Source organism: Trichomycterus rosablanca, chromosome 18, assembly GCF_030014385.1.
Source record: "Trichomycterus rosablanca isolate fTriRos1 chromosome 18, fTriRos1.hap1, whole genome shotgun sequence".
Taxonomy (NCBI): Eukaryota; Metazoa; Chordata; class Actinopteri; order Siluriformes; family Trichomycteridae; genus Trichomycterus; species Trichomycterus rosablanca.
The window spans coordinates 24,008,930-24,030,127 of NC_086005.1; the positions used below are offsets into that span (position 1 = coordinate 24,008,930).

The window sequence follows — 21,198 nt, forward strand, 5'->3', positions numbered from 1 at the left end:
ATAGAGTTGGTTTGAACTCCGTTACCGTGGCTGTTAAGAGAATTAGCTCCGGTAACAGTAACGGGTGTAGCGGGGGTGTTAGTGCTGTTCGCTCCGGGCCCGCACTGCTGCTGCTGCTCATTTTCCACCTTCTCCTCGTCGTCCGACTCGTTCCTGCGCCTGAAATTGCACTTTTTCGCTTTTTTAAACATTGCGACGCGGACATAAATATAACCGCAGAACGAAGTGAAAGCTAATGTGGGTTATTTCGGTAAAGCGGTAAAAACAAAGCTAACGAGCCTATGAAGTCCACCATTTTCCCCCTGCACTGCATGAACGTGTTTCTTCTTTTTCTCAATCTGACAAACGCGTCCTTAACACGGCGTGTTCACTGCTGCCACCTGCCGGAAAGACGTAGAGTAGTGGTTTCAGTGGGCCGTGGCGCTACTGCAGAGGCGTTAATTATTTAAAAACTGCAATGATTTCTAATGGCCGCACGATGGCAGCAGTGAGAGTGAATGCTGAATTGTCATTGACAGTCCGCAGAAAAGTACCGCTTTACTTGGAAATCAAACCCAAGACCTTCAGGCTATGATGCAACAGTGCTACCCACTGAGCCACTATGTTTTTAATAAGCTACAAGCCATAGCAACATTCCTGTCGGAACAAAAATCACCACAAAATGTACCTGTACATGTGCACCACACACAACAGCTAAACAGAAAGTAATCAACAATAAACCTCAAAGCAAACTGTACAAATTAAGTGAATTCAACTTTATTTATCATTAAGTAACTGATTTTCTTGCCTTTTTTAAGTTAGTACAACATTAAGGCTGATTTGACCCCCACAATTACAAATTTAAGTTGGCATAACAAGTCTGGCATAACATTTTTGCTAAACTTAAATTGCTAAGCTAATTTTAAATTAGCAGATGTTAATGTATCCAGTAAAGCTAACTTTAAATTTTATCGTAGACATGCCAACTAAAAATTGCTTTGAAATGTATTACTAAAACATTTCAGTTATGGAAAATTTGTACATAGCAACAACAATACAATACATTAATATACAATAATTTAAAGACACATTGCTGCCACACCCCACATAAAAACTCCAAAAAGCCAAAAAGAAAGAGGAAGATGCACACAGGCATTTGGATCGTCTGTCAACATGTCAGAAAAAACAGAATTTAATCTTCAACAAAAAATCTGGATGTTTTCACTAGAAACTCGAAACCAAGTCAGGACTAGTTTCTTAAAAAAAGGAAGGTGCTTGCATGACTGAGCTCCTGACCTGAATGCCACTTAAAATTTAGGAAAAACAATTTCCAAATGCCAAAATTGAACCACAATGCTGCAAAAAACTATGTTTTACTGCAGATGTTTCTGTAATAAATAATAAATAAAGGGCAGTTGTAGCCTAGTGGTTAAGGTACTGGACTAGTAATCAGAAGGTTGCTGGTTCAAGCCCCACCACTGCCAGGTTGCTGCTGTTGAGCCCTTGAGCAAGGCCCTTAATCCTCAATTGCTTAGACTGTATACTGTCACAATACTGTAAGTCGCTTTGGATAAAAGCGTCTACTAAATGCTGAAAATGTAAACGTAATTGTGATCAACAACTACAAGAAGTTAATATTTTTAGCTATTTGCAGCATATGGTTTCCTTTCCTCCCCAATTAAAAATTTATTTTTAATACTGAGTGGGCCAAGGATCAAACCCTGGCACCTAGTACCCATGTTTCAATGCAGCACCTACCAGCTGCACCATCATGTCACTGCTATAATATTGTGTCTGTAAAAAAAAAAAAAAGCTTGGGAGCCAATGAGACTAAGTAGTGCCCCCAGACTTATCGACCACTCAACAGACACAAATGGCTGTGTCCTGAGGGAGGGAAGGCTGGACACAAAAGGGAAGGCGCTGGCACAAACTGGCACGAACAGCTGACAAATATGGAGAGCATGATGTGATCCCCAGTAAGAGTTAGGTCTTTCTGTAAGAATACACCGCCAGGGCACCCAAGTGGCACAGCAATTAAATATGCTAACCTTTGGCCTACCGCTGCAAATGCGTCCTCTGCTGTCTGTTCGAGATGCAAGCATGAGTAGTGCATGGGGCATAGCTTGACTTTCTATATGGGGTATCACTTTCCTTTAGAATTCTTGCTGGCTGGTGTAGAGAAGCAGCTGGTGACAGCGTACGTGTTGCAGGGGGCGAATGTTAGTCAGCAGCTTTCCTCGGTCAGAGTGGGGTGGTGCAAGTGGTAAAAGAATGGGTGAAAATCAGAAACATACAGATCAAGATAAACAAGGGGCAAAAAAGAATCAGCCACTGGCCAGGATGTGAAAGTGGTCAACTTGATGGCTTTACATGTTTTGGGGGAGGTGTGTGCTAGCCTGCAGCCCTGCTCAGTGTCATGCAAGTGGCGGGGGAGTACAAGGGAACTGGGTTGGAAATATTTTGGGACAGTGCAAAAAGGGAAAAATGATCAGTACACTAGTTTAAGTAGTTCATTACAATGTATTGTGTCTTTGTGATAGATCCCATCCCATGTCATTCCTCTCTCTCTCACTCTCACTCTCTCTCTCTCTCTTCTCTGCTTTAGCCTCATCAGCACTTTTAATCACTTTACAGAGGACACGCTGGAGCTTACACAATGGAGCTTCACGTGAATAGCTGGTGTTTGTTCAGTCTAATCAGTTTTTGCTCATTCATTCGAGAAAACCAAGGCATTAAAAGAACTTTCTTTATTGGAATAAGAGAGGAGCACTGGGATTATGCACCAGGAGGATATAACCACATTAACGGGAAATCTGCTGCTCAGGATGAGTATGTTTTATTGTTTAATTATGTTTAAATATGGGTATAATATTCAAGACATGAATACAGAAGCCAAAAGTCAAAATTTCTGACTCCTGTTTAGTTCTGTGACTAAATGATTAATTGAATTTTACTTTGTTCATAAATTTGTTGTGTAAATAGATATTAGATATTTTGTGTCATAGCTGTCCATACAGTAGCTTTTATTAGTTTTTATATTATCATTATAGTAATACTATTATTATTATTTTCTCATTAAACGTTGTGGCATGGGCTTTCAGCACATCATTAACGATCATGATTGATTAGACCTGGTGACTTCTCTGTGCCCATATAAACAGAAATTTTACCCCAACTAATAAAATGTGCCGTATATGATTCTGTTTCCTGCTAAGAGTTAAAAAAGCCCAACCTTTGGATTTGTCTGGATAATATCTAGAAAATATTTAATCCAGGAGCCACCAAAAATAGCTCTGCTGAAAAAAACCCTTTTTAGTTAGAAGCTGCTGGAACAATGTAACACTATCAGTCCTGACAGTTAAGCTTGCTTTTGTCTGTTAATCATAAAACAACATCAAGATGTCAAGCATCAAGGTGCATATTATGGAGCACAGATTTTCTTGCACGGCAGCCACTAGGCGAGGCACACACGTCTACATTCAATACCCATGATGATAAAGTAAAAACATGATTTTATTTTATTTTTTTATTTTTATTTTTTTTAAATAAAAACATGTTAATAATATTTTATTTTTTAGTATTATTACTAATAATTTTTTTTCTTATTATTTGTTCATTTTTATTTTTGAAATCAGGATTTTTTAACTTAATTTAAAGTCAAAAGTGAAATTTCTAACCCTCAAAATATGTCAAATCCATTCATATTGTAACAGGTGGATTCCAATTGAGCTCTAGACATAGTTCTTAAAAATAATTAAAGCAAACATGATACTCCTAACTACAATTAGGAGCACCAAATTAAAGGTTCTGGATAATTTTGTGAATATTTTGTTTATTTATTATAATATTTTTACTTCATCATTATCAGTGAGTTTAAATTAATGTGTTACAAGCAATGAATAAATGTTATATTTATTTAAAATCAAATCCACAATGCACTAAAGTGTGCAAAAAGGAGTCAAGGGGTCTGAATACTTTCTGAATGTACTGTATATATAGTTTATATATTTGTGTCTGTGTCCATTTAGTCAAAAGTGTATTTGTAAGGTCAGACGCTGGTATTGGATGAAAAGGTCTGGCTTACAATCAGTACAATCAACGTTTCAGTTTATTAGTGATGTTAAAATCAGGGTTCCACCAAACAGTACAGTCCTGTTTATTTTCCCAAACTAAAGCCAAGTTCGAAGCATTAAATTCAGTTGATTTAATAATTCTTCTATACATGTTAGCAGTGGGTTTGGCAGATGAACCTATTTCTGGGATGCATCTAGCATAATTTAGTTTTACAAAAAAGGGTTCTCTCTTTTTTCAGACATGCATCTGTATTTCTCGAACAAGGCCCCCATAGAATTGGCCACGTGTATAAAAAAGCTATCTACAGGCAGTACACAGACGAGACTTATACACAGGAGATCCCAAAACCCAGCTGGCTTGGCTACCTGGGGCCTGTGCTTCGGGCTGAGGTTGAAGATGTTATTGTGGTCCGCCTGAAGAACTTTGCGTCCAGGAGCTTTTCTCTGCACACACACGGGGTCTTCTATGAGAAAGACTCAGAAGGTAAAACCTGTCTGACTTAAAATTTCTGTTAAAACATGTTAAAGATGCATTAATGCCTGAAAACACTAAACATGTGGTAAGAAAACACAACACCACTGAAACAACCAAAAAGCAAATAAATAGTCATAAATACATAAGGGTTCAAGAAAAAAAATACATCCCCCACCCAATCCCCAGGGATATAATAATTTTGGCCAATAATTAATAATAATATCAGTTTTAATCTTTATACATAACATAATGATAGACCCTTATTTATTTATTATACATTTACTAAACATTATTACATTATTTATTATTATTGGTGGCTTGGTGGGTAACACTGTCACCTCACAGCAACAAGCTCCTGGGTTCGATTCCCAGATGGAGCAGTTCGGGTCCTTTCTGAGTGGAGTTTGCATGTTCTCCAGTTTTCTCCCAGAGTCCAAACACATGCGGTCAGGTTAACTGTCCTGTGATGGACTGGCGACCTGTCCGGGGTGTTTCCTACCTTTCTCCCAGTGAATTGCACCAACTGTGACCCGGACCAAGATAAAGCAGTATTGAAACAGACTATAAATAAATGAAGAGCTTTTTATAGTTCATGTGATAGACTACTACACTGACATTTTCTTGTAAAATTACTTAATATTTCATTCAAATTAATCATTTTTGTCATGACTCTCAGCTTTTTAGTTCAGGGAATTGCAAGAATGCAGGAATTAAGGTCCAAACACAACAAAAATACAGTTTTGTTTAACGAGACTTATAGTTTCTATGAGGTTAACAAAAAACCCAGCGTTTTAATGACAGAAACGCAAACATGATGCTCCTAACTACAATTACAATAGAATGCCTTTGTCACATATACATATATAAGTGTACAGTTTCTTTTTTTTGGAAGCTGGGATCAGAGCGCAGGGTCAGCTGTTGTACGGTGCCCCTGGAGCCGAGAGGGTTAAGGGTCTTGCTCAAGAACCGCCTCATAGTGCAAATTAACCAGTAAACGTGAGGCACTTAAATGCTACACGAATAAAAAACATTAAACCGCTAAACACAAACATTACATTTTGAATTTCCCAGAAAATTGCATGTTACTCAGCCGTGAATTAGGTAGGGCCTTATTCATAAGGGTTAAAAATAATTATTTCACAGTTGATTGTGGTGTTACTATAAAACCAAAAGGCTGTTTCTCAGAAACCTGATTATTGTATTATGCAATACAAATCCTTATCAAATACTTCAGGTTATAATGCGCTCATTATTCTCTATGTAGGGTATTTTGAAACATTAGGTAAAAGGATCTAGTCTAGACAGAAAATGGAGCTGAGACGAATTGGTCAATCCTTTATCTCTGATTTTCTTTTAGTCAAAAGTTGTATCGGGTGTGGGTCTGATACATAATCCTAAGGAAGTTAACAGCAAAGTAAAAAAAGCTCTGTATGCCACATTGTTATCTCTTTTGGCACAGAGACATGCCATTAGTGACAGAATGACACTGTGCCAACTTCCCGTACTAGCAAAACTGATTTTTCTGAGACTAATGATCAGCCAGTCATATGACAGCAGTGCAATGCAGAAATCATAGAGACAAGGGTCAAAGGTTTCAGTTAATGGTCTTATCAAACATCAGAATTGGGACAGTGTGATCTGAGGGACTGAGCATGGCATATTTGTTAATGCCGGTCTCATTTGAATGTGTCTGGAACAGCTAATCTGAAGAATGTTGCCAAAATAAATAAATAAATAAAAAAACTAGTGATCTTCAGTGGCCAGAGTGGTTAATAGAAAGGCAGTAACTCAAATATCCACTGTCTTTAATCATGGTGTTTCACTTAAATTAAGTTTCACTTAAATTATGCTAATTATATGATTTGTAATAAATAAATAAATAAAATAGCAGCTCACATACGTTCGCCATTCAGTCTGAAAGCTTGAGATTTTTCATGAAAATGGGAGAAAGTTCCCAAATCCAGATGTGCAGAGCCTGAAGAGACATATTTACCAGGTCAGCTGTAATTGTTGCCAAAAAGGCTTTACAACATAATGAATGAAGTGTCTGAATACATTTGTGAATAAGAGATTTCAGTTTATTATATTTAAATAAGGGTCAAGCATCAATAAATTGTGCTAGCCCACTACCGTTCAGATGCAGGGTTCAAATCCCCAGTGGTGCTGTCGGCAGGTTGGGCGTCTACATACAGACATAACCGGCTACGTCTGGTCAAGGCCCTGTGATGGACTGACGTCCTGTGTAGGGTATGTTACTGCATTGCACCCATTGACTGTAGAAAAGCTGGACCACTGACCAGGATAAAGCCATGGTAAAACGTGAAAATGAATTGGAATTAAGACCATTATTGCCATCAAACTGAATATGAGCAATGATTTAATGCAGTGAATAATTTTTTCCATTTCTAGTACCACATTTGTTATATACAGTGTATCACAAAAGTGAGTACACCCCTCACATTTCTGCAAATATTTTATTATATCTTTTCATGGGACAACACTATTGAAATAAATCTTGGATATAAGTTAGAGTAGTCAGTGTACAACTTGTATAGCAGTGTAGATTTACTGTCTTCTGAAAATAACTCAACACACAGCCATTAATGTCTAAATGGCTGGCAACATAAGTGAGTACACCCCACAGTGAACATGTCCAAATTGTGCCCAAAGTGTCAATATTTTGTGTGACCACCATTATTATCCAGCACTGCCTTAACCCTCCTGGGCATGGAATTCACCAGAGCTGCACAGGTTGCTACTGGAATCCTCTTCCACTCCTCCATGATGACATCACGGAGCTGGTGGATGTTAGACACCTTGAACTCCTCCACCTTCCACTTGAGGATGCGCCACAGGTGCTCAATTGGGTTTAGTCCATCACCTTTACCTTCAGCTTCCTCAGCAAGGCAACTGTCATCTTGGAGATTGTGTTTGGGGTCGTTATCCTGTTGGAAAACTGCCATGAGGCCCAGTTTTCGAAGGGAGGGTATCATGCTCTGTTTCAGAATGTCACAGTACATGTTGGAATTCATGTTTCCCTCAATGAACTGCAGCTCCCCAGTGCCAGCAACACTCATGCAGCCCAAGACCATGATGCTACCACCACCATGCTTGACTGTAGGCAAGATACAGTTGTCTTGGTACTTCTCACCAGGGCGCCGCCACACATGCTGGACACCATCTGAGCCAAACAAGTTTATCTTGGTCTCGTCAGACCACAGGGCATTCCAGTAATCCATGTTCTTGGACTGCTTGTCTTCAGCAAAGTGTTTGCGGGCTTTCTTGTGTGTCAGCTTCCTTCTGGGATGACGACCATGCAGACCGAGTTGATGCAGTGTGCGGCGTATGGTCTGAGCACTGACAGGCTGACCTCCCACGTCTTCAACCTCTGCAGCAATGCTGGCAGCACTCATGTGTCTATTTTTTAAAGCCAACCTCTGGATATGACGCCGAACACGTGGACTCAACTTCTTTGGTCGACCCTGGCGAAGCCTGTTCCAAGTGGAACCTGTCCTGGAAAACCGCTGTATGACCTTGGCCACCATGCTGTAGCTCAGTTTCAGGGTGTTAGCAATCTTCTTATAGCCCAGGCCATCTTTGTGGAGAGCAACAATTCTATTTCTCACATCCTCAGAGAGTTCTTTGCCATGAGGTGCCATGTTGAATATCCAGTGGCCAGTATGAGAGAATTGTACCCAAAACACCAAATTTAACAGCCCTGCTCCCCATTTACACCTGGGACCTTGACACATGACACCAGGGAGGGACAACGACACATTTGGGCACAATTTGGACATGTTCACTGTGGGGTGTACTCACTTATGTTGCAGCTATTTAGACATTAATGGCTGTGTGTTGAGGTATTTTCAGAAGACAGTAAATCTACACTGCTATACAAGCTGTACACTGACTACTCTAAGTTATATCCAAGTTTCATGTCTATAGTGTTGTCCCATGAAAAGATATAATGAAATATTTGCAGAAATGTGAGGGGTGTACTCACTTTTGTGATACACTGTACATTGCCATAAATACTAAATAAAACTATCAGACTATCAGATTAATTAAAATACAAAAGAAGGGATAATAATAGGTGTACATGTTGTGTAAAACATGGGCACAGACTAAGCTGACAAGTCACTATGTGTACTACGTGTAAAAAAAAAGAAAGTTAGTAACTTCTTATCTGTATTAATGCATTTTACAGCTGTGGGGGTATAAAACATTGCACTCGTCATCATCTAGTACATTCACCTAGACTGCAACAATGCACACAAGCTTCCTGTCTCCTTGACCACTGTCTGTACTTTAATCCTACAACTGTTTCCTTTTTTATTGACCTCTCGATTGTCTCGACCCTCGCCTTATTATGGTTTGCAATTAGAGATTTTTCCTTAATAAAATCGGCTAGCATGTGCTTCCTAACATGCAAATGTAGCCAAACTGCTGCCTGAAGAGTTATCATTGTGTAGCTACGTTTGACTGTCTGATTCTGCATACATAAGAAAGTTGCCCAAGGTTTATCATTTATTTTATTTATAGAGTTCATTGTTACTGTAGGAATGATACCTATAGTTGGAAGTTTTCAGTTTTGGATGGCCAACCATGCCTGTGTAAATGTCAAGCAATGGAGGGCTAGCATAACAGATTTTTGCGCCACCCGAACACCTCGAGTTTAAAATTCTGTACAGTAACTGGGTTAACATTATATTCTTTGTAATAGGGGCACTATATCCAGACGGAACATCTGGAAGAATGAAGCAAGATGATGGGGTTCCACCTAGAGGAACGTACACTTACACGTGGACAGTGAAGCCAGAGTATGGTCCAACTGCTGGAGATCCAAACTGCTTGACCTGGGCTTACCACTCTCACCTGGTTGCTTCCAGAGACATTTCCTCTGGACTCATAGGAGCTCTGCTGACTTGCAAGAAAGGTATGAGAGTTAGCTTTCAAACAAAATAACCTCCATCTCTAATTGCATCCACATAGTTACATAAAATATCTAGCTGACAGGAAAGGCAGGTTGGAAAAAGTAATGGTCAGGTGCTTTTGATGATTTGGTCCGACTGGGCCTTCTAGTTTTGGTAGATTATAGTTCTAGTTTTTGTTTTCCTTTTTTTATTTTTATTCAAATTTAGTCATTTTCAGTTCCCTATTACAATTCCTTTGCTGCTTGCACAACCCCTACGCTGGCAGAGAAGAGCTGTCTACTAGCACTTGGGTTAATTTTTAGTAGATCCAACTGACCTGCACTTTTTAATGCACTGATAACTAACCCACAACATTCACATGTAAATATTAAATGTATATCAGTTGTGAAATACATGTAACTATTTACATTTGTGGAACTCTATTTATTTTAGGAACCCTACAGCCTATTTATGGATTAAATTCAAAAACACCATCAAGGGTAACCTACTCTCAGGTACGAAGAACTGATGTGGATCAGGACTTTCTCCTTCTGTTTAGTGTGGTGGATGAGAACCTGAGCTGGTACCTAGATGAAAACATCCAAAACTTTTGTTTCGATCCAGATGGTGTGGACCCAACTGATCCAGATTTTCAGCGGTCTAACCAGATGAATGGTAATTATTTCTCTGTATGTTTATGTTTGTTGTCTAAGAACATCTGCACTAGAATTGATTCATTTGGGGGTGCTTGAGTGGCCCAGTGGTCCAGTACACAAACCCATCACCCCATCACATAGAGTCTTCAGTCTAAGGTTGGGCACAATTGACCATGTCCAATAGTGGAAAGCCTGGAAAGGGTGTTGACAGCAACACCTAGTGTCTGATCAAGGCACCACCACGAATATGTTGCCTGACCTGAGTATGTACAATAGAACGCCTTTGTCATATATACGTATACACATGTACCCCAGTTTGTTTGGAAGCTGGGGTCAGAGCGCAGGGTCAGTCATTGTGTGATGCCCCTGAAGCCGAGGGTGTTAAGGTCCCAACAGTAGCTGCACTTTTTGATTGACAGCCCAAAGTTCTACCCCTACCAGTGCGCTGGGTCTCCCTTTAGGAAGCCACTGCTGGCTGGTGCAAAGCTCTGGCCAGAGGAGTCACACATATCTAAGAAGCCTTGGACAGCCAGGGTGTAGCGTGCACAAGGAAGTTAAAGATATCAAAACTGAGACAATACAAAAGCGGAAAGTCCAAAAATATAAATAATAATAAGAAGAATCATTATTTTTAATAATAATAATAAGAATCATTATTTTTAATAACCAAATCTACAGAAATTACCAAGAGTAATGTTAATACTGTTAATATTTTATGCTCTGTATATTATTTTATATTTCAGCTATTAATGGCTATGTGTACGGAAACCTTCCTGGACTGGAGCTATGCCAGAACAGAAAAGTGGCATGGCATTTTCTCGGCATGGGCAACGAGGTGGATATTCATTCTGCATATTTCCATGGGCACACAATGTTGGTTCTTGGGCACCGCGTGGACACCGTCAGCCTGTTTCCTGCCACCTTCATGACGGCAGAGATGGTGCCTTTGGTGACTGGACGATGGCTGCTGAACTGTCAGGTTAACACCCATATCCAAGGTACACACTGTTTTTAAAAGGCGTAATTAAAGAAAAATAAATGCGTTCAAGCTTATTTCTACCACATCTATCAAAGATATTAAACAAAATAACCTTCATCTCTAGCTCTACCTTTTTCAAACCCTGAAAAAAATGGGTTGCAGAGAAAAATAATAATAATTAAATAAATGATAAACACAAAATAAACTTGTACATGAACACCCCCTTGTGGAGGCTTTACATTACATCTTGTAAACCACAGTGGAACCAGATTGCCACCATTTTTATTAATTAAGTGTATTTCATTTTGATGCATTGTTTGTGTTGTCTGGGTCATGGTAAAAATGACGGACCAAATTATTAGGGTTTTGGGGTACCACACCGATTCATTCATATGCATATTCAATTTGGCACAATCTTTACGCCAGATGCCCTTCCTGACCCAACCGTCCCATTCATCTGGGCTTGGGACCCAGACTGGCACATGTGCATCGATATGTGCCCCATCCCCCAAAAGCTAGGTTTATGTAACACCATGCACTTTCTATACTCATGAGCCCAGCCAGGGATTTGAACCCCTGGAACACTTTACATTAAAGTCCTCACTCATAAACTACTTTTCTAAATGGTTTCCTGAATGCTTAGGACTTCTTGGGTGGCTGGGTTTAATACTTTACTTGGGTTTGTGGGTCAAATGAGTCATAACAGCACAGAAATCACATTTCTTTATTTAAAACTGGACTTTGTCATCCATTGTGATCTTCCGGGCATATTCCCTATCCCTACTTAACAGTTTTGGTTTGGTATTCATGTTATAGTCATGTTTATTTGATTAAGTCATATTTTAGTATATTACTGAAATCCAGCTGCCCTCAGACTTACATTCTAAGTGTGTTTTAGGTCAAAAGATCCCAGTTTAGGAACTGCACAAATGCTACACATGCAGTAAACAGAGACTTATAGAACGTCATTACCAGTGAAATTCTTTAGTGTACAATATACAGTATATGTCAGTGTATACACTGCACGGCCGTTAGTTTATATAATACATAAACTAGATACACATCTTGTTGATAAAGGCCTCCACATTTGTGGTTTTGCTGTCACTTTGTATAAAGTAATGATAATTATGTGCAGATGGCATGCAAGCACTGTTCCAGGTTTCACACTGCGGTGGGCAGACGAACTCTGTGACTATGGACGGGACTGTAAGGAAGTACTACATCGCTGCTGAGCTGGTTCCATGGAATTATGCTCCATCAGGAATAGATGCTCTGACCCATGTGTCACTGACTGAAAGTGGAAGGTATGGCCCTTATTGACCCAAATAAACAGGACTAGTTTTTTGTGCAAGTAAATAGATGTTATAATAGTTATAATGTTTAATAAACATCACCAGATCAGATCCCTCGTACTTTGACTTTTATTTTATTGTCAACCCAAGAAGTAACCCAAGATATTTCATGTTTTGTCTGGTCAGCATTATTTTAATTATTTGTTAATATACATCCATTCATTTCAGGCCTGCAACACATAAAAAATGTTGGGATGGTAAAGCACCTACCACTGTGAACAGTAAAGCATGTACCATGTTGCCATTTCTTCTCACCACACTTAAAAGACATTCTGGTACCAAGGATACCAAGCAATTAAGGGTTTCCGGTGTTATTTTGTCCCATTCCTCCTGCATAAGTCTTAATCTATCTATCTATCTATCTATCTATCTATCTATCTATCTATCTATCTATCTATCTATCTATCTATCTATCTATCTATCTATCTATCTGTCTGTCTGTCTGTCTGTCTGTCTGTCTGTCTGTCTGTCTGTCTGTCTGTCTGTCTAACATTTGTCACGCTACTTCACTCTCTTGCTTAGATCTCTGATTTTTTTGTCAATCAGAGTAAAGTTTTGTTGATTTATTCGGCATGTTTTGATCATATTTTAATAGAAGTACATTATTCTATTCATCCACAGCCCGTCAGAGGTTTATTTTAGCAGAGAAGGTGGTGGTCTGGGTGGGGAATACATAAAGGCAGTATTCACAGCTTACACTGATAGCACTTTTACAGAGAAGATTAACACAGACACCCACCTTGGAATTTTGGGTAAACTAAACAATTTTATTCCTTTTTTATCATTATTTTTCCATTACATGAAATGGATAATGGACAGTTTGTGATCTTATTTTAAATTGTATGTTAAATGATTGCACATTAAGCCATTATTACAACATATTGTGCTTTTATTTCCATACTTACTGTAAGGCTAAAAATATTACACCTATTACACCAATAACACCTAATCATGAGCTTGTTGGACATCCCTTCCAAATCAGTGGCCATTAAATGGAGTTACTACCACCACCTCCATCTCATTTGTGACTATAACAGGCTCCACTTTTCTGGCTTTCCACCAGTTTTGAAGTGAGTTTGCGGTCATGTGTGCAAAGGCATTAATGTTGAAAGGCTTGGCGAACAATCGACATCCAGTTTATCCCAAGAGTCTTTAGTGTGTTTGAGGTCAGTGAAATTTCACACTGAGCTCTCCAAGCCATATATGTTGCTTTATTCATGGTAGCACAGTCATGCTGAGACAAGGAACAGTAGCATGTTCACCTAAGCTGTTGCCACCAAGGAATCAAGTTAATTATTTATTTTAATTGACTTTAATAATAGTAATTAACTGTATAGATCTGTTAGCAATGAATGAGCCTAAAACACTTGAACCTAATAATCAGAAAATAATCAGAAAAAGAGTTGTCATCTTTGTTATGGAGATAATCTTTGTGCATGTGTGTTATATTAATATAAGATCCATCCTATAAATAAAAAGACTAATAATTTTTTGCTTGGTTCTGTTCTTTTAGGTCCTGTACTGCATGCTGAAGTTGGGGACGTATTACAGATTACATTTTTGAACAGAGCTGACAGGAACTACAGCATCCAGCCTCATGGCCTCCAGTACGCAAAGAACTATGAGGGAGCTCAATATGAAGATGGTGAGTGGGCAAAAAGGTTGATCCAAATACTTTGGGACAAAATACAGTATTCAGTATTCAATTAAAATACTCTAACATACACAACCAAGTCATACTTTAGCAGTTTTACTGGTAGGGGCTGTTTTGTGGGGTCATGATGGGATGGGGGCAGTTTATTTGTGGTTACAAGTTGATACCCTATTTGTAACTGGTAACATCATGTAGAGATTTATCACAATATACTTTCCATATGGGTGGGAATTTTGCAAAGATCACACTAAGAGCACAGCATGCAGCATGTTCCTAATAGAAAAAAAAACACCACAAAAGACTACAGATTAAATAAATAAAATAATAAAAAAATACTATTTTGCAGATGTTGTGAAAAGTGGATCTCATGTGCAGCCAGAACACTTGTTCACCTATAGGTGGGAGGTGAGAGAGGGGCCTTCTGAGAGTGACCCGGCCTGCATCTCATACCTGTATTTCTCCTCCACTGACCCTATTAAAGACACTAACTCTGGCCTCTTTGGCCCACTTTTAGTGTGCAAGAGAGGTACGCTGACCTCCAGCAACACCCAGGTATGATTGTTTCTACATTTTACGTAATAAAGATGCTTTTAAATGAGATTCGTTTCTAAGGGGGATACCAGCAATAGTTTTAAACATCTGTGATATATTAAACATCTTGCCCCTGATTAGAATGGGTGAATTTCTTGCTTTAGTGATGGTCTGCTGCTCTGGCACTTCTGGTTTGACTATCACAATTAAGGACTTGCTCATAAGCCCAACAGTGGCAACCTGGCAGTGGGGGGTCCTTAATCCAGCGACCTTTTAATTATTAGTCCAGTACCCTAACCACTAGGCTACCAATTTCCCTTTTGTCCTTTTATTCGAAGTGACTTACAGTTGTGACAGTATACAATCTTAGCAATTGAGGGTTAAGTGTCCTGCTCAAGGGCCCAACAGCAGTTATGCAGTTATCCTTGCAGTTATGGGGCTTGAACTGGCAACCTTCTGATTACTAGTCCAGTACAATGGGCACCAGGATACAGCTGCCCTGTAATGTGTTTGTGCAAAACAATTACAAAAAGAAACACATTTATTTATGGTTATTTTAATAACCAATATACCTATTTTGTTTCATGAGTTGTGATTCATCTCACATATACATTCATAACATATTTTTTATTCTTTCCTGACATTGTAAGAAAGATGTGGATAAAGAGTTCTTCCTGCTCTTCTCAGTTCTGGATGAAAATCTGAGCTGGTACCTGAACAGGAATATTCAGTTATATGGAACATACGAATCTGACCCAGAGGATGAAACCTTTCAGGAGAGCAACAAGATGCATGGTAGAGTTTCAGCTCATTACATTCACACATCTCACCATCATTTTATTACATAGTATAAAACATTATTACAGCTGTTTGCTGTAGTTGATTTCAAAACAGTTTGCATTATCATATTAAGACTAAAGCATTTTAACAATTTACTGATATTTAAAAAGGAAACCAGTGATATTGTTTTCATACCCCTTGTGTAACGAACTTTGATCTTACTTAACAATTAAAAATTATATGGATCTGCTGTTATTAGATAATTTATTTCATTAATATTTTATTTAATCAATTCATTTTAAATGTTAAATAGAGTAGAAACTGCCCATATAACAAATTATGTCGAAAGAGCATTTAAATAAAATAATGTCTCAAAACACAGAGAAACAAAAACTTGGACCATTTCAAAAGCACTGAACAGACTCAGTTCACAGTTTAAAGTTTATTACAGTCTAAATACAAAGGTCAGGCCACTCATCTGAACTTAAACACTAAATTAGAAGGGTTACTGTGACATAAACTTCTTATTTGACTCAATTACAGAAGCCAGTGTATGTTACTGAATGAACAATTTATAAATCAATTCTATCCAATGTGTTAAACCAAACGAAAAGAACCCTTACGGCCAAGTTGTAAGAAGGAAACCCATAATGGGTAGCACAATCCTCTCTGTAGACTATAATAGAGGTAGGATCATTTTATGGGGTTGCTTTCAGCAAGAAGAACCAGTAATATGATCAGGATTAATAAAATAATAATAAATAACAAAAAGTACAAAGAGATCTTGGATATGTGGTCTGGTTATAGTCCTGATCTTAACCCCAAGTCTAACATTTGTGACAAGATGCTCCACCACATAGTCCAAAACTCTTTGGGTAAAATGTTTACTAACTAGTTGTTGTGTTCTGTATGTTCATGTCTGTACTGCAGCGGTGAATGGCTACATGTACGGGAACCTTCCAGGGCTGGAGATATGTGAGAATGACCGGGTCAGATGGCATCTCTTAGGGCTCGGCACAGAAGTCGACATGCATGGGGTTCACTTCCAGGGAAACACCTTTCTAACAGAGGGCACCACTCGTGATACCGTCGCCGTGTTCCCACACACTGCTGTTAGTGTTTTCATGCAGCCAGATACAACTGGTTAGTCGTAGCTTTTGTTTTGTTTTAAATGTTTATTAGTTAGTTGATAATAGTTGAAAGTTTACACACATTTGTAGGGTGGTGTTGGGATTTAAATGCTTTTGCGGCTGTTCTTTTTCTATGACTGAATAACTGAAAGCCATGCTACTTTGTTACAGTACAGTATATAGTTCCTAACACAAATTGTTATGTTATGCTGTGAGAAATTGGTCTGGTAATTCATTAAATGTTTGTGCTTTCCTGCATACAGGGCAGTTTGAGTTAAGCTGCCAAGTCAGTGATCATTACATGGGAGGAATGAGGCAGCAGTACAGAGTAAAGAAGTGTGGGGACAGTCGGTCGTCTCGTCTGTCTGCTCCTACAGCAAACTACTACATCTCAGCAGAGGAGCTGGAGTGGGATTACGCACCAGATCGCACCTGGGAACTTCAAAACTTTAACACCACAGAAGAAGACAGGTGAGCATATTTATATACAAAAAATTGGTTATAAAAGTAAAGTAAGTTCTTTACATACACATATCTTCTTATATTAAATTCATAACACAATACTTAAAATGATTATTGATTACAATTTTCTGTCTGTGAAGTAATATAAGCTTTGTTTCTCAGTCCAGGCAGTATATTTGTGGGGAGAGGAGAGACCCGGCTTGGCTCTAAATATAAGAAAGTCGTTTACAGGGAGTACACTGATGCTACCTTTAGAATCAGGAAGCAACGTGGGACTGCAGAGCAACATCTGGAAATACTGGGTATAGTCTTAATTAATGTATTAATTTACTCTCTATATATTACTAACAAAATTACAAAGCCATCTATAATTGTCAGTTAATTTTAGTCTATGTGTGTCTCTTTGTGTGTGTGTGTAGGTCCAATCATCAGGGCTGAGGTTGGGGAGGTCCTTCAGATCACGTTCCTTAATAAGGCCAGTCGTCCTTACACTATCCACCCTCATGGAGTGAAAACTTCACCCCAAAATCCAGAACCTGTACTGCCTGGTGAGAAACACTTATTTAAAAGACATAAATGAAAACAACATTTTACACATAAGGTTTAGACATATACATTAAACCTTTGGAAATTTTCCATCATTTTTAACTGCAGGAAACACAAGTACATATCTGTGGAGTGTTCCTGAGAGTTCAGGCCCAGGTGTCTCTGATCCAAACTGCATCACATTCGCCTACTACTCTACTGTGGACTTGATTAAGGTAATCACTAATCACCAGTGTGGAAATATTTTATATATTATGTGATTATTTAAACTCTTCTCAATAAAATGCAACATAACTCCCATCTGGGCTCACTGGGGCCCCCTAGTGGGCTGCAGACTTCCCTAGTTGAGAAACACTCTATTAGACCATTCATTTCATTTCATTTCAACATTTAGCAGACACTTTTATCCAAAGCGACTTACAGTACTGTGACAGTATATTGTCTAAGCAATTAAGGGTTAAGGGCCTTGCTCAAGGGCCCAACATTGGCATCCTGGCAGTGGTGGGGCTTGAACCAGCAACCTTTGGATTACTAGTCCAGTACCTTAACCACTAGGCTACAACTGCCCTAAAAACTGCCATTCAGATTTTTTATTATTTTACATTTGTTACAAGGTCTAAATGGTGCTCCTAAAATGTATATTGTATTTCAGGACACAACCAGTGGACTAATAGGACCACTAGTAATCTGCAGGAAAGGAACATTGAGCCAAACCAGACAAAGACTTGACGTGGATCAAGAATTTGCTCTTCTATTCTTCATCTTTGATGAGAATATATCATGGTACCTGGAGGAAAACATTCAAGTCTACTATAACAGCTCACATCCTCTGATCAAGAATGAAGACTTTGTGGAGAGCAATAAAATGCATGGTGGGAACCATTTAACTTTTGTTACTTGACCACAGAAATGCATTTTTCAGCTATACAGAAATATTTATGTCCATAACATGTGAGTTCATTGCTGTGTTTAGTGAGATTTGTTATATTTACAGGCATATTTAAAGTCTCAGAAAATAATTGATAGCAATGGAACCATTTACCATTGTTAAAGATCATCTTCAGATATCATTGTAAAAATTTTCCTCCAATTTTCTCCCAATCTAGTCATGTCCAATTACTACCGATACTGCTGCAATGAGGCAGGTTTATATGGGGATCCATATCACACATGGAGAGTCACGCAGCGATCTCCATTATTTTCTGCCTCATTGTGTAGGTGCCATTGTTTAACCAGCAAAGGTGGTAATTGCAGCTGTTATGTTTGGGATGTTATATTCTAGCTGTTAAAGTACTGGACTAGTCATCAGAAGGGCCACTGGTTCAAGCCCCACCACTGCTAGGTCGATGGCGTTGGGCCCTTAAGCAAACACAAATGGTTACGGAATTAGTTATTAAAACAACAGGTATCAAGGTACCAAGCATGGTTCTTCTATGGCATTAATAGAAATAAAAAAACTGTCCTCTCTAATTTTAAGAGTATACTCCTTACTGTGTTTACTGCTCTTCCCAGCAATCAATGGCAGAGTGTATGGAAATCTTCATGGACTAGAAATGCAGATCGGAAATAAAGTGAACTGGTATCTGCTGGGCATGGGCAGTGAAGTGGATCTGCACACTGTACACCTACATGGCCAGACCTTCACCCACAAGGTTAAAACATATTAAACTAAAAAAATGTTGTTGTTGACATGAAACAAAGATTTTTTTTATTTTTTATTTATTTTGTCTTTCATTTTACTCTCCTGTCTGGAGCAGACAGACCACACCCACCGGGCCGACGTATACGACTTGTTCCCGGGCACGTTCCAGACGCTGGAGATAGTCCCGGACAGTGAGGGAACGTGGCTTCTGCACTGCCATGTGAATGACCATATTCATGCAGGCATGGAGACAACCTACACCATCAAGAGTCTAAACCTATACAAGCCCAGCTCAGGTAGGACTCCTGCTCAAATACAGTAAATAAACTGTAAATATATCATTATTAAGATTATGCATCTGCGGCCATAGACTGGAGTCCAAGAGTGCCTAAACAAAATAGGGCAGTTAACACCCATACTAGTGTGTTGATCAGCTTAATAATGCTATTGAGCAGCTGTTTGAAAAGAGAAGGTGGCTGATTTGCATGATTTTGGGGAAGCATGTGTTAGCCCCACCCTTCCATATTAGTACTCGTTTAATTGTTGGTAGGGCAGTTGTAGCCTAGTGGTCAAGGTACTGGTACTGGACTAGTAATCCTGTAGGGGTTCAAGCCCCAGCACTGCCAGGTTGCCACTGTTGGGCACTTAAGTAAGGCCCCTAACCTGTAATTGCTCAGACAATACACTGTCACAGTACTGTAAGTCGCTTTGGAAAAAATGTGTCTGCTTAATGCCAAACATGTAAATTTCAGCTTGTTTGAGGGCAGATATAGACTAGCTGTTAAGGTACTGAACTAGTAATCGAAAGGTCACTGGTTCAAGCCCCACCACTGCCAGGTTGCCACTGTTGGGCCCTTGAGCAAGGCCCTTAACCCTTAATTGCTTAGACTGTAAACTGTCACAGTACTTTAAGTCGCTTTGGATAAAAGCGTTTGCAAAGTGCCGAAAATGAAAAAATGAAATAAAGCAATGCAATGAAAAAAGCCTACAAATGCAAATAAATTGTGTATCTAGACACACTGAATTATTGTTTGCATGTGTGTTTTAGGGGCCAGCACTTCATCTCAACACTTGGTAACTGTTTGGATCCTGGTCTTCATCGCCACCCTTAATATGGACTAGTATGATCTCAAATAAAAAAATATTTATAGTGTCTTATTACATGCTCATTTATTAAAGCTTTTCTGTCTTAATGTTGTTTATAATAAATAGAAGACTGTAAACCTTAATCTAAATTTTATTGATACAAGAGCAATAATTACACATCATGGTAATATAAAATGGCTAGCAAATGGCAAATACAGGTATATATTACTTTTATAACTTACTTATATTGTGCAGTAGCAAACCATGGCTTTTAAACTTCAGCCCTTTAGCATTTAGCATAAATGTGAATGTAAATCTTGGGCCAACATTACATCTTTGTCAATAAGTTAAAATAAGTATGGGGTATTGCTGTATAGCTGACTGTTAAATGACTTTTTTGATTAACACATCAGTGTAATGCTAATAAAAAATAAAGCACATCTCTGTTGTGAATGGAGCATGATGAGGCACTATTAGTTTGGTTATTATTGAAAGTCAAGAGACACCTATCACTTTTCATCATGTCACACATCATCGTTAAGGGTGAGAACACCACCCTCTCATTCTGGTTTTTGTTATTCTGAATAAAGACGCTGATTAAAGTGAGATTTAAAAGAGCACTTCCTAAGAGCACTTCCTTGTCCATAAAACAAATATGGGAGCAGGACAGAATGCGAATACTGTGGTAAACAGACGTGATAAGTATGAATGGTGCTGATCAGGCGAGTCAATATGTAAAGTTGATTTTGCAGCAGTCCAGATGTTGTGCAACACAATCGAGCTGTTAAAGGCTAGCTGAGATTACCTGGATTACCTAGTGACAAGGTGCAAGATTTCCAGATTTCTGAGAGCTATTGTTCCTAACCACATTCTAGAGAGACAGACACATTTCAGACACATATTTCCTCTCATTATCCCCAGTTTTGTCTGACAAGGCAGT

General features: G+C 38.8%; 2 protein-coding genes across 2 annotated transcripts in view; one reads left to right on the forward strand and one right to left on the reverse strand.

Annotated features, from left to right (window-relative positions):
- The window catches only part of paxbp1 (PAX3 and PAX7 binding protein 1), a 15,347-nt gene extending 15,041 nt beyond the window's left edge, over positions 1-306 (reverse strand). The window contains exon 1 of the mRNA XM_063013559.1: positions 1-306. This exon is cut by the window's left edge and continues 83 nt beyond it. Coding sequence (XP_062869629.1) covers positions 1-191 — 191 coding nt within the window. The 5' untranslated portion in view covers positions 192-306.
- A 2,329-nt stretch (positions 307-2,635) lies between these two features.
- Positions 2,636-20,493, forward strand: hephl1b (hephaestin-like 1b). The gene is made up of 20 exons (XM_063013557.1): positions 2,636-2,808; positions 4,292-4,536; positions 9,251-9,463; positions 9,894-10,115; positions 10,840-11,094; positions 12,211-12,379; positions 12,695-12,702; positions 13,057-13,179; positions 13,941-14,072; positions 14,428-14,633; positions 15,263-15,407; positions 16,323-16,535; positions 16,786-16,993; positions 17,147-17,286; positions 17,404-17,532; positions 17,639-17,745; positions 18,183-18,402; positions 19,043-19,182; positions 19,288-19,468; positions 20,221-20,493. Exons 1-20 carry the CDS (start codon positions 2,636-2,638, stop codon positions 20,292-20,294), a joined length of 3,303 nt encoding a protein of 1,100 aa, XP_062869627.1. The 3' UTR covers positions 20,295-20,493.
- Positions 20,494-21,198: the final 705 nt, after the last annotated feature.